The sequence below is a fragment of the Heterodontus francisci genome, chromosome 23, assembly GCF_036365525.1.
Source record: "Heterodontus francisci isolate sHetFra1 chromosome 23, sHetFra1.hap1, whole genome shotgun sequence".
In the NCBI taxonomy this organism is placed as follows: Eukaryota; Metazoa; Chordata; class Chondrichthyes; order Heterodontiformes; family Heterodontidae; genus Heterodontus; species Heterodontus francisci.
Window position 1 is genome coordinate 18,370,181 of NC_090393.1, and position 12,829 is coordinate 18,383,009.

A 12,829-nucleotide genomic window follows, 5' to 3' on the forward strand; every position below is an offset into this window, starting at 1 on the left:
ACCAATACCCTGTAGAGCTGAAGCATAACCTCCTGACATTTTGTATTTAATTCCCCTCATTATAAACGATAACATTCTATTAACTTTCCTAATTACTTGCTGTACCTGCACACTAATCTTTTGTGATTCGTGCACTAGGACACCCTGATCCCTCTGCATCTCAGAGCTCTGCAATCTCTCACCATTTAGATAATATGCTTTTTTATTCTTCCTGCCAAAATGGACAATTTCACATTTTACCCCATTTGCCAGATCTTCGCCCACTCACTTAACCTATCTATGTCCCTTTGTAGTCTCCTTATGTCACCTCCACAGCCTTCAGGTTAAAAAGTTGTAACACAGTTCATAACATTTATTTTTATTAGAGCAAAATACTGAAGATGCTGGCAATCTGAAATAAAAACAAGAAATGCTGGAAATACTCAGCAAGTCTAGCAGCATCTGTGCAGAGAGAAGTAGAGTTAATGTTTCAGGTCAGTGATGAAGAGTCAGCATTTCTTGTTTTTATTTCATAACATTTATTTGCCTGGGGCATCTGCTTAATATCTTTTTTTCTTTTTGGGCCTCCTTATCTCGAGAGACAATGGATACGCGCCTGGAGGTGGTCAGTGGTTTGTGAAGCAGCGCCTGGAGTGGCTATAAAGGCCAATTCTGGAGTGACAGGCTCTTCCACAGGTGCTGCAGAGAAATTTGTTTGTTGGGGCTGTTGCACAGTTGGCTCTCCCCTTGCGCCTCTGTCTTTTTTCCTGCCAACTACTAAGTCTCTTCGACTCGCCACAATTTAGCCCTGTCTTTATGGCTGCCCGCCAGCTCTGGCGAATGCTGGCAACTGACTCCCACGACTTGTGATCAATGTCACACGATTTCATGTCGCGTTTGCAGACGTCTTTATAACGGAGACATGGACGGCCGGTGGGTCTGATACCAGTGGCGAGCTCGCTGTACAATGTGTCTTTGGGGATCCTGCCATCTTCCATGCGGCTCACATGGCCAAGCCATCTCAAGCGCCGCTGACTCAGTAGTGTGTATAAGCTGGGGATGTTGGCCGCTTCAAGGACTTCTGTGTTGGAGATATAGTCCTGCCACCTGATGCCAAGTATTCTCCGAAGGCAGCGAAGATGGAATGAATTGAGACGTCGCTCTTGGCTGGCATACGTTGTCCAGGCCTCGCTGCCGTAGAGCAAGGTACTGAGGACACAGGCCTGATACACTCGGACATTTGTGTTCCGTGTCAGTGCGCCATTTTCCCACACTCTCTTGGCCAGTCTGAACATAGCAGTGGAAGCCTTACCCATGCGCTTGTTGATTTCTGCATCTAGAGACAGGTTACTGGTGATAGTTGAGCCTAGGTAGGTGAACTCTTGAACCACTTCCAGAGCGTGGTCGCCAATATTGATGGATGGAGCATTTCTGACATCCTGCCCCATGATGTTCGTTTTCTTGAGGCTGATGGTTAGGCCAAATTCATTGCAGGCAGACGCAAACCTGTCGATGAGACTCTGCAGGCATTCTTCAGTGTGAGATGTTAAAGCAGCATCGTCAGCAAAGAGGAGTTCTCTGATGAGGACTTTCCGTACTTTGGACTTCGCTCTTAGACGGGCAAGGTTGAACAACCTGCCCCCTGATCTTGTGTGGAGGAAAATTCCTTCTTCAGAGGATTTGAACGCATGTGAAAGCAGCAGGGAGAAGAAAATCCCAAAAAGTGTGGGTGCGAGAACACAGCCCTGTTTCACACCACTCAGGATAGGAAAGGGCTCTGATGAGGAGCCACCATGTTGAATTGTGCCTTTCATATTGTCATGGAATGAGGTGATGATACTTAGTAGCTTTGGTGGACATCCGATCTTTTCTAGTAGTCTGAAGAGACCACGTCTGCTGACGAGGTCAAAGGCTTTGGTGAGATCAATGAAAGCAATGTAGAGGGGCATCTGTTGTTCACGGCATTTCTCCTGTATCTGACGAAGGGAGAACAGCATGTCAATAGTCGATCTCTCTGCACGAAAGCCACACTGTGCCTCAGGGTAGACGCACTCGGCCAGCTTCTGGAGCCTGTTCAGAGCGACTCGAGCAAAGACTTTCCCCACTATGCTGAGCAGGGAGATTCCACGGTAGTTGTTGCAGTCACCGCGGTCACCTTTGTTTTTATAGAGGGTGATGATGTTGGCATCGCGCATGTCCTGGGGTACTGCTCCCTCGTCCCAGCACAGGCATAGCAGTTCATGTAGTGCTGAGAGTATAGCAGGCTTGGCACTCTTGATTATTTCAGGGGTAATGCTGTCCTTCCCAGGGGCTTTTCCGCTGGCTAGGGAATCAATGGCATCACTGAGTTCCGATTTGGTTGGCTGTATGTCCAGCTCATCCATGACTGGTAGAGGCTGGGCTGCATTGAGGGCAGTCTCAGTGACAGCATTCTCCCTGGAGTACAGTTCTAGGTAGTGCTCAACCCAGCGGTCCATCTGTTTGCGTTGGTCAGTGATTATGTCCCCCGATTTAGATTTGAGGGGGGTGATCTTCTTGATGGTTGGCCCAAGAGCTCTCTTCATGCCATCATACATTCCTCTGATGTTTCCGGTGTCTGAGGCCAGCTGAATATGACTGCATAGGTGTTGCCAGTAGTCGTTTGCGCAACGCCTAGCTGTTCTTTGTGCAGTACTTCTGGCTGCTTTAAGTGCTGCGGATGTTAAATCGCTGGGGGCTTTCTTGTAGTTCAAAAGTGCAATGCGCTTAGCGGCTATGACAGGTTCCAGCTCTTCATTATGAGATTGAAACCAGTCTGCATTTCTCTTCGCACTTTTGCCGTAGGTGGTCAAAGCTGACTCATAGATGGCGTCTCTGATGTGGGCCCACTTGGTCTCAGCATCCCCTGTGGGAGTGTTTTGAAGGGCTGTTACAAATGAATTTAGAAATTTTTGTAACAGCTGTGGGTGAGAAATTCTGCTTAATATAAGCTGTTATGAAAGCAGTAATTGTATAGACTTAGCAGTTGGCAGGAAAAAAGACAAAAGCGCAAGGGGAGAGCCAACTGTGTAACAGCCCCGACAAACAAATTTTTCTGCAGCACCTGTGGAAGAGCCTGTCACTCTAGAATTGGCCTTTATAGTCACTCCAGGCGCTGCTCCACACACCACTGACCACCTCCAGGAGCTTACCCATTGTCTCTCGAGATAAGGAGGCCAAAAAAGAATTATATAAGGAGTGCAGCAGAGCATGATTTAAAAAACATATATAGGGCTAGAAATGGGCTTACCCCTATTTTTGGGGGAGGGATCACGTTTTGTGATCACCCCGCACTCATTCCATTGGAGGTGGCAGGACGCAAATTTGGTGCTGCCACCTTATTACCATTCTTGCAGTGTAGAGTCAAGCAGATTCCAGGTTGCTGTGGCTGCTTCTGCACTCAGCAGGCGGGGGCAAACAGCATTGTGCTGAGAGAACATGGTGCAACCATTACTCTGTAAAGGTAATCTATCCCTCTTAAAGGGAAGCTGCACTGAATAATATTGCTGCAATTTAAAACATTGAAAATGGAACACTAGGGCAGAGAGAGGGTTCCAGGGTGACGATGTGGCCCTGGACACATTAGTGGTGGAGGTCAGCAAAGGGAAGAGATGGCATGGTTCCTAGGTGGGTGGAGGGGTCCATGAGGTCCTCAAGGACCATCCTCAGAAGGGAGTGGAAGCAGGTGATCAGGGAAGTCAATTCCTGACGTCTGGACCTAAGGACCTGGCAGCAATGCCACAAGAAATCTAATGATCTCACATAGGTGGTCAACATTAGTGAATGTACTTTCACATAACATCTACCCACTGCTGCACCAACCTCTCACGCTGCTCAATGCGCCACACCCCCATCACTCACTCAGCAACAGCCCCTGGCACTCTGCACTCATGTTGAACATCCAGATAATCCACCTTCCCTTCACACATCTACCATTGCTGCCAGTCTCACCCCCACCACTTACTGCCTCCATACACCTCCAGCTATTCAGTTATGATAGACACATCACCCAATCACAGTGCTACACAATCCACTGACATTCTGCCCTCTCTCTCTTGTGGGATGAGATGGTACACAATAGAAAGGAGCAGAGCTGAACTGGCAGGGAAGCAGGACACCTGTATCTCCTGAGCCCTACAGAGGAGATGGCTCTCTGCCTCATGGCTTCAACAAAGCTGGTGTCATCCGATGTTGTTGAGAACATTGAGGATGATTTCTTCCTGTTTTATGTCTCTTCTCAACTCACAGCTCACCTACAAGCTGCTAATAGGTAACCGTGGACCTCTTGCTTCCCACCCTACACCCCACTTCCCTTCTCATTTTCTGCTTTATGGACACTTAAGAACTGCTGCTTGCCCAGACACGGCAGCTCAGAGGAAGAGGGAGCAACAGCCACAGCACTAATGAAGAAGCTCCATCACTTGATCTGACACTCATAGCTGCCAGCTCAGATACTGGCGCTGCATGTACCTTGAAGGATACTGTAGAGTTAGGATCAGCACATGGTGGTCACTGCCCATGAATGAGCCAATTGGCAGAATAGGCATTAGGTTTTCCAGCCATGTCTCAGCTGTTTTCCAGCAGCTTGGAGCCGTGATGTGCTCAGGGGTACTGTGCCTCAATCCTCTTTCTGAAGTGTGAGTGAGCCCGTTGGCTTTATATGTGCCATCCCATATATGGGCTAATACATGCAAGTAAAATACATTGAAAGATGTTTCCCATCATTTACTCTGATGAAATCTGGATGCCAGGGTTACCAGCTTATCCCAGGTATCCCAATTCACATGTTAGCAGAAAAGGCCTTGGAATTTTTCCAGAGAGGTGTCAGTGCTGTTGCTCCCATTGCATTTCTGTGCATAGACCCCAGGAGTTGCAATTAGCCAGGAAGAATACAGCATTTTTCAAGCAGGTCAGACAGAGGCTGCCTCTTCCTTTGCATGTCACAGGCCACTTATATTACCACACATTGTGAGAAGTGTTCTATATAACTGTTTATATCATGTTTCACTGTTGGGCTTATATAATACCAGCTTTTATAACAGCTTCTTAGAGAAAAGTAAATGTCCCAGCTGTTACACCCTTGGATGCATTTTTTTTCTCCAAGGTCCACTACTGATAGTTTCCAGCCCCAGTTCAGCACTACTCCCTGATGACGGCCCTCGAGCCCAGTATCAGCATCAAATGACCCTGCGTTGAAATGTTATATGAGGTCTGGAGGACACCTCCATGATGGATGGAAGTTCTCGATCAAACTGGAGAGACCTTCACTATCAGAAAGCCCAGGTTCATGTCTGCATCAGGTATTTGAGAGAGGGGACAGACTATTCAATTCAAATACAAGCATCCTCTGGGTTTTGTTTTGAATACATGTTTGATTTGTGCTGATTCAAATTCCCTAAGCCGGTCCTGGCTCTCTGCAGTGCAGGAGGTTGGGGCAAGTGATGGTTACTTCTCTGAGCCAGACGCATCCCTGAGCAGCAGTCAATGATGTCAGGAAGTGGGGTGGGGCTGGGGAGGTGCTGCTGCAGCCTGAAATTTAAAGCTGAAAGATTGCCCAGGACACTGGAGGCAGCGCCTGAGAAATCTATGCCCCATCGGTTAGGATTATATTCACTGGAGTTCAGAAGAGTGAGAGGGGATCTCATAGAAACCTATAAAATTCTAATGGGATTTGACAGGGTAGATGCAGGAAGGATGTTCCCAATGGTGGGGTAGTCCAGAACCAGGGGTCATAGTCTAAGGATATGGGTAAACCTTTCAGGACTGGGATGAGGAGAAATATGGGCGGCGCAGTGGTTAGCACCACAGCCTCACAGCTCCAGCGACCCGGGTTCAGTTCTGGGTACTGCCTGTGTGGAGTTTGCAAGTTCTCCCTGTGACCACGTGGGTTTCTGCCGGGTGCTCCGGTTTCCTCCCACAGCCAAAGACTTGCAGGTTGATAGGTAAATTGGCCATTATAAATTGCCCCTAGTGTAGGTAGGTGGTAGGAGAATGGTGGGGATGTAGTAGGGAATATGGGATTAATGTAGGATTAGTATAAATGGGTGGTTGTTGGTCGGCACAGACTCGGTGGGCCAAAGGGCCTGTTTCAGTGCTGTATCTCTAAATAAATAAATAAATTTCTTCACCCAGAGAGTGATGAGCCTGTGGAATTCGCTACAACAGGAAGCAGTTGAGGCCAAAACATTGTATGTTTTCAAGAAGGAGTTAGATATAGCTTTTGGGTCTAAAGGGATCAAAGGGTATGGGGAGAAAGCAGGAACAGGTTACTGAATTGGATGATCAGCCAGGATCATAATGAATGGTGGAGCAGGTTCGAAGGGCCGAATGGCCTACTCCTGCTTCTGTGTTTCTATGCCGCGAGACATCTGGCAAGCCAGGAGGGTTGTTGACCCTACCTCCAACAGACCATACTGGAGTTTGCCATTGCAATGGCAGCTCATTAGCACAGGGTATGCTGGCACTAATGCCACACGGATTGTGCCCTCTGTCACCTGCCTGCCCAATGCTGCTGGAAGCTCCTGCCTTATTCCCCATGAAGAGGGGTGTTTTCCCCAGGTGTCCTTCTGACACCCCTAAACCTGCAACCACACTACTGGCCCCTTGACTAAGAATTTTAAATTTTGTGGGGGTGTCTAGCTGTTTGCCTGAAGCTTCTGCCTGTCTACCACCCAAGGTACAGCAGTACACCAGTGGAACCCCTGCAGCATTTGTTTTTATATAAACTAGGCTGTTGACGTTTGTTGTCAGATTCCTAAAATGTAGACACCAGTCAGAAAATAGACCAAGCCATTTACATACTGCACTTTTCACAACCTCAGGGATCCCAAAGTGCTTTCGAGCCAATGAAGTACTTTTAAAGTCTAGTCAGTGTTGTAATGTTGAAAATGCAACAGCTAATTTGCATATAGCAAGGCCCAAACAGCAATAAAATAAATAACCAGATTTGTCTGTTTTAGGTCTCAGTTGATGTTAGTTAGACAACTACCAAATGCCCATGCTCTTTTTCAAATAGTGTCATGGATCTTTTAAGTCTACCTGAGAGATGGTTTAATATCACATCTGAAAGGCAACACATCCAACAGTCTCTCAGTATTGTACTGAAGAACCAGTCTAGATAATACATATTTAGGTCTCTGGAGTGAGGCTTGAATCCACTACCTTCCAACCCAAGAGACAAGCGTCGTACAATGGAGCCAGGCTGACACAGTTCATTTAAAAACCCGGTCTTCCAAGCTCAAAATTGGACTGCAGTCAACTCTTAGGAGAAGCAGGGATTATGTGTTTTTTAATTGTTTACGTGATGTAACAAAAGTATTATGTAGCTGTATCAGGCTGGGGAATATACAAAAACAGCTTTTTTTATTTGGTCCTTGTTGAAGAAATTCAGATTATGCCAAATTGTGATTGTTGAAGAAATTCAGATTATGCCAAATTGTTGAACAAATTCTCCGGACTCAGACCTTGAGCATTAACAAACTTTATTGCATGATATCATGGGGAGCACACCTTTCCTAAGTGCGGTCCAGTGCCACTCCACCGAACAAAGGTAAATTCACAACCGATATACAGTTACTCAGCCCATCCCGGCTGGACATAATCCAATCATAACGGTTATTGATTACATACATTACACATATTACCAATTAGATTACTCATTAGGCATCATGTGGCTACATGATCAGCTCGTGCAAGCCCCCTGATCATCTTGTGATGTTTCCCAGACCCCCTTATCAACTATCCTTGAGTCTTCACAATGAATCCTTCTACCTTTATCAAGCTTGCATTCCTGATTGCTTCGTGCAGTCTGCAGTTACACAAAGCTGCTGTCTTATACACTGATATGGGGGCCCCTCCTTGGTCAGGCTAATTGGCTGTGCTAAGCAGTACCATGCTCAAGGCTGCAAGCTAACTAACTTGTCCCACAATGCCTTGGGTAAATACTCCATTTTGTAACAATATGTGGCTATACTTTCAACTTGTATATGAGTGTATATATATATATATATATATATATTCACTAGGATTATATGAATCTACTTACTCAAATAACATTTAAATAGTATGATATTTACTGCAGTTATAGAAGCAAAAGCTCAGCAAAACTGCTACCACAGTCCTTTAATGTAATAAAATGTCTCAAGGTGCTTCACAGGAGCTTTCTTTCTTCCTTTGGCCTCCTTGTCTCGAGAGACAATGAGTAAGTGCCTGGAGGTGGTCAGTGGTTTGTGAAGCAGCGCCTGGAGTGGCTATAAAGGCCAATTCTAGAGTGACAGACTCCTCCACAGGCACTGCAGATAAAATTGGTTGTCGGGGCTGTTACACAGTTGGCTCTCTCCTTGCGCTTCTGTCTTTTTTCCTGCCAACTGCTAAGTCTTTTCGACTCGCCACACTTTAGCCCCGCCTTTATGGCTGTCCGCCAGCTCTGGCAATCACTGGCAACTGACACCCACAACTTATGATCAATGTCACAGGACTTCATGTCGCATTTGCAGACGTCTTTAAAGTAGAGACATGGACGGCCGGTGGGTCTGATACCAGTGACGAGCTCGCTGTACAATGTGTCCTTGGGGATCCTGCCATCTTCCATGCAGCTCACATGACCAAGCCATCTCAAGCGCCGCTGACTCAGTAGGGTGTATATGCTGGGGATGTTGGCCACCTCGAGGACTTTTGCATTGGAGCTACGGTCCTGCCAACTGATACCAAGGATTCTCCGGAGGCAGTGAAGATGGAATGAATTGAGACGTCGCTCTTGGCTGACGTACGTTGTCCAGGCCTCGCTGCCGTAGAGCAAGGTACTGAAGACACAGGCTTGAAACACTCGGACTTTTGTGTTCCGTGTCAGTGCGCCATTTTCCCACACACTCTTGGCCAGTCTGGACATAGCAGCGGACGCCTTTCCCATGTGCTTGTTGATTTCTGCATTGAGAGACAGGTTACTGGTGATAGTTGAGCCTAGGTAGGTGAACTCTTGAACCACTTCCAGAGCGTGGTCGCCGATATTGATGGATGGATAATTTCTGACGTCCTGTCCCATGATGTTCGTTTTCTTGAGGCTGATGGTTAGGCCAAATTCGTTGCAGGCAGCCGCAATCCTGTCGATGAGTCTCTGCAGACACTCTTCTGTGTGGGATGTTAATGCAGCATCGTCAGCAAAGAGGAGTTCCCTGATAAGGACCTTCCGTACTTTGGTCTTCGCTCTTAGACGGGCAAGGTTGAACAACCTGCCCTCTGATCTTGTGTGGAGGAAAATTCCTTCTTCTGAAGAATTGAAAGCATGTGAGAGCAGCAGGGAGAAGAAAATCCCAAAAAGTGTAGGTGCGAGAACACAGCCCTGTTTCACGCCACTCAGGATAGGAAAGGGGTATGATGAGGCATCACTATGCTGAATTGTGCCTTTCATATTGTCATGGAATCAGGTCAATATGAGGTCTTTCACAGGAGCATTATAAAACAAAATATGACACTGAGCCATATAAGGAGATAATAGGTGAGATAACCAAAAGCTTGATCAAAGAGATAGGTTTAAGGAGTGACTTAAAGGAGGAAAGCAAGGTAGCGAGGTGTAAGGGGGGAATTCCAGAGCTTAGGGCTCAGGCAGCTGAAGGCATGGCCACCAATGGTAGGGCAATTAAACTCGGGGATGCGCAAGAGGCCAGAATTAGATGAGCGCAGATGTCTCTGAGGATTGTGGGGCTGGAGGAGATTTCAGAGATAGGGAGAGGTGAGGCTCGGGAGGGATTTGAAGACAAGGATGAAAAATCGAGATGTTGCTTGGCCGGGAGCCAGTGTAAGTCAGTGAGCACGGGGTGATAGGTGTCCAGGACTTGATCTGTGTTAAGTCATGGACAGCAGAGTTTGGGATGACCTAAAGTTTATGGAGGGTAGAATGTGGGAGACCAGCCAGGAGTGCATTGGAATAGAGGTAACAAAGACATGAATGAGGGTTTCATTAGCAGATGAGCTGAGACAGGGGTGATGTTATAGAGATGGAAATAGGCAGTTTTAGTGATGGCACAAATATGTGTTTGGATGCACATCTCAGGGTCAAATATAACTCCAGATTGCAAACAGACTGGTTTAGTCTCACTATTCCCAGGGAGAGGGATGGAGTTGGTAGCTAGGGAACAGTGTTTGGAGCAGGGGACTGATAACAATGGCTTCAGTCTTGGCAATATTTAATTGCAGTACTTCAGTAAACCTTGAAGCAAGCGATAACAGCATGGCAGTAGGGGGTTATTCAGCCTGACTGCTGTATCTTCTCTGTGACTGTGTTTGCGTCCGAGCGTCCCTGGAGAAGGAGCAGGGGATGTCCACTGGTCCGCTTGAAGCCTTCAGTCCCTCTGGTACCCACCGGTTACAGAAGTGCTTGATCAACACAAGTGACAACTTTTGGATTATAAGTTTCCTTTAATTTAGTTATGGCTTATTGTTTGTGTCTGTCAAAAAGGGCGACGGCACTTGTAAACTCCTTGCTGACAATTGACATCCTTATTAACATTATACAACAGTTAGCAGTGAGGCGGAACTAGTTGTTGTATTAAGTTGCTACACACGAGGATGTCAGAATATCTGGTTATTTAAGCGGAACGGCGGAAGCAGAATAGAGGCCTCTGTGTGGTTAGTGAGTGAGGGCCGGGCTGGCCATGAGGTATTATTGAACTGACTGAGTTTGAAGGGAGGAGCTGAAAGAGGGAATCAATGAATAAAAGGCGGGGACACCACTCTGGGCTTTACAGTGTGTCAGACTTTCCGATTCAGGAGGTGGTTCAGTTCACGCGGCTTGTGGCTGCTGCTTATTTCATTCGGATTGAGCACGTACACAAATGGGTCATGGGGCTGAGAACATGGGCGAGGGGGGCATGGTGGCGGCAGCGGAGGAAATGAGACTGGAGCCGGGCAAGGGGAACGGGGCTCCGTCTAAAGAGCTGCGCTGCTCGCCCTCGACCCCCCGGCGTGGCAGAGAGAGCTGGAGCCGCCAGCTGGAGTTCACGCTGGTCTGTGTCGGCAATGCAGTGGGGCTGGGAAACGTCTGGAGATTCCCGTATCTGTGTTACAGGAGCGGGGGAGGTAAGCAAGAGAAGCCGGGGGTAAGCGGATAAACACTCTGTGTGCTGGGGTGGGGTGGGGTGGGGTGGGGGGAGAGAACCTATACTTCTCTATAGCGCCTAAACCCAGGGACATTTGAGCAAGATTGGAAGAGCAAAACCACGTTGGGAGCCTCAGGCGTTTGAATTGTGTTTTAAAGGAGGGGGAGGTAAGTCTACAGGTGTAGGATTTTGAGGAGTTATCAGCTGCTGATTAGATTGCTGAGGAGAATGTACAGGAACCCAGAGTTACAGGATATGATTCTCAGACTTGGTCTGGCCTGAGGCCATGCGCAGAGCTTTTGCAGATCAGAGGGTTTTGAATTGCATGTACTGGAGAATCAAAATAAGACAGCAGTGGTGGAAGAATGGGACTTGACGTGGGACAACATGTTTAACCATATTGAGGAACAGTGGAACAACTGAACCATTACCAAGCTGATTATGGGCCTTTCTCATTCTGGTCATTGATCTCCTGTAATGTTGGGAGGTGGTCAGTGCAGGCCAGGAGTGGGGAAGTCAGAATCAAACTGGTCAACCTGAAGGAGATGCTGGTGACAGCAGATGTTTAACTATTGATACTTTCCCTATTGTATTGTCCTGGACTCTCCAGGAATTAAAGATTAATCTCCTGGACACTGCTGTAGCAACCTGGGAGTCTTTTTCCTGCCCGCTGAGAGTCAGTTAAATCATTAAGTCAGGAACATCTCCGCTCAGTCCGCAAGCAGGACCCTGAGCTTTCAGTTGGTTGCCATTTCAACACTCCCCCCCACTCTCATGCTCACATCTCTGTCCTGGGATTTGGGATTGCTGCAGTGTTCCAGTGAACATCAACGCAAGCTCGAGGAACAGCATCTCATCTACCGATTAGGCACACTACAGCCTGCCGGACTGAACATTGAGTTCAATAATTTCAGAGCATGACAGCCCCCCATTTTACTTTAATAAAAGCAAAATACTGCGGATGCTGGAAATCTGAAATAAAAACAAGAAATGCTGGAACCACTCAGCAGGTCTGGCAGCATCTGTGGAAAGAGAAGCAGAGTTAACGTTTCGGGTCAGTGACCCTTGGAAGAAGGGTCACTGACCCGAAACGTTAACTCTGCTTCTATTTTCACAGATGCTGCCAGACCTGCTGAGTGGTTCCAGCATTTCTTGTTTTTATAACTATTTTATATGTTCTACCTTGTGACCTCTAGGGGAATAAATGTGCATTTTATAATAGAAAACAGTCCAATGTGTGTCATCAAAAAGATGGACTGAGCTTGAAAATCTCTAGACCTACAATCCTGGCAAATAAGTTGGGAGCATGGGGGTTGGGAACATTGGCTGATGGGTTTCCTGGTGGTCCCTTATTTGCATTGTCATGCTGGGAATTGTCACATCTTGGGCAACTGCCTACCCACCAAGGCTGCAAGTATAACAGTAACAGCTTTCATTTATATAGCACCCTTTAATGTAGTAAAACATCCCAAGGTGTTTCATGAGCATTATCAGTCAAAATTATCTGCCACCTAAAGATATTGTGATTAGTTACTCAAAAGCTTGGTCAAAAGAGACAGGTTTTAAGGAGTAACTTAAAGGAGTTGCAAGAGAGAGAGAGGCAGAGTCATTAAGGGAGGGAGTTCTAGAGCTTAGGGCCTAAGCATCTGCAGGCATAGCTGCCAGTGGTGGAATGATGAAATTCATAGTGTTCGTTTCCTGGTCATTTGTGATTAGGGGTGGTGGGCTAGGGGGAAGCA

At 47.0% G+C, this 12,829-nt stretch overlaps 1 protein-coding gene across 4 annotated transcripts in view; it reads left to right on the forward strand.

Moving 5' to 3' along the window:
* The window catches only part of LOC137382618 (sodium- and chloride-dependent GABA transporter 1-like), a 158,137-nt gene that overhangs the window by 29,261 nt on the left and 116,047 nt on the right, over positions 1-12,829 (forward strand). Inside the window, exon 2 of one of the 4 annotated variants that reach the window (XM_068054791.1) lies at positions 5,102-5,297. The exons of 2 other annotated variants lie outside the window; for them this stretch is intronic. In XM_068054791.1, the coding sequence (XP_067910892.1) occupies positions 5,231-5,297 (67 nt within the window). In that variant the 5' untranslated portion in view covers positions 5,102-5,230. Of the gene's footprint in view, positions 1-5,101; positions 5,298-10,579; positions 11,071-12,829 lie in introns of those variants that run through there. One more of the 4 variants, XM_068054790.1, reaches the window with a different exon arrangement.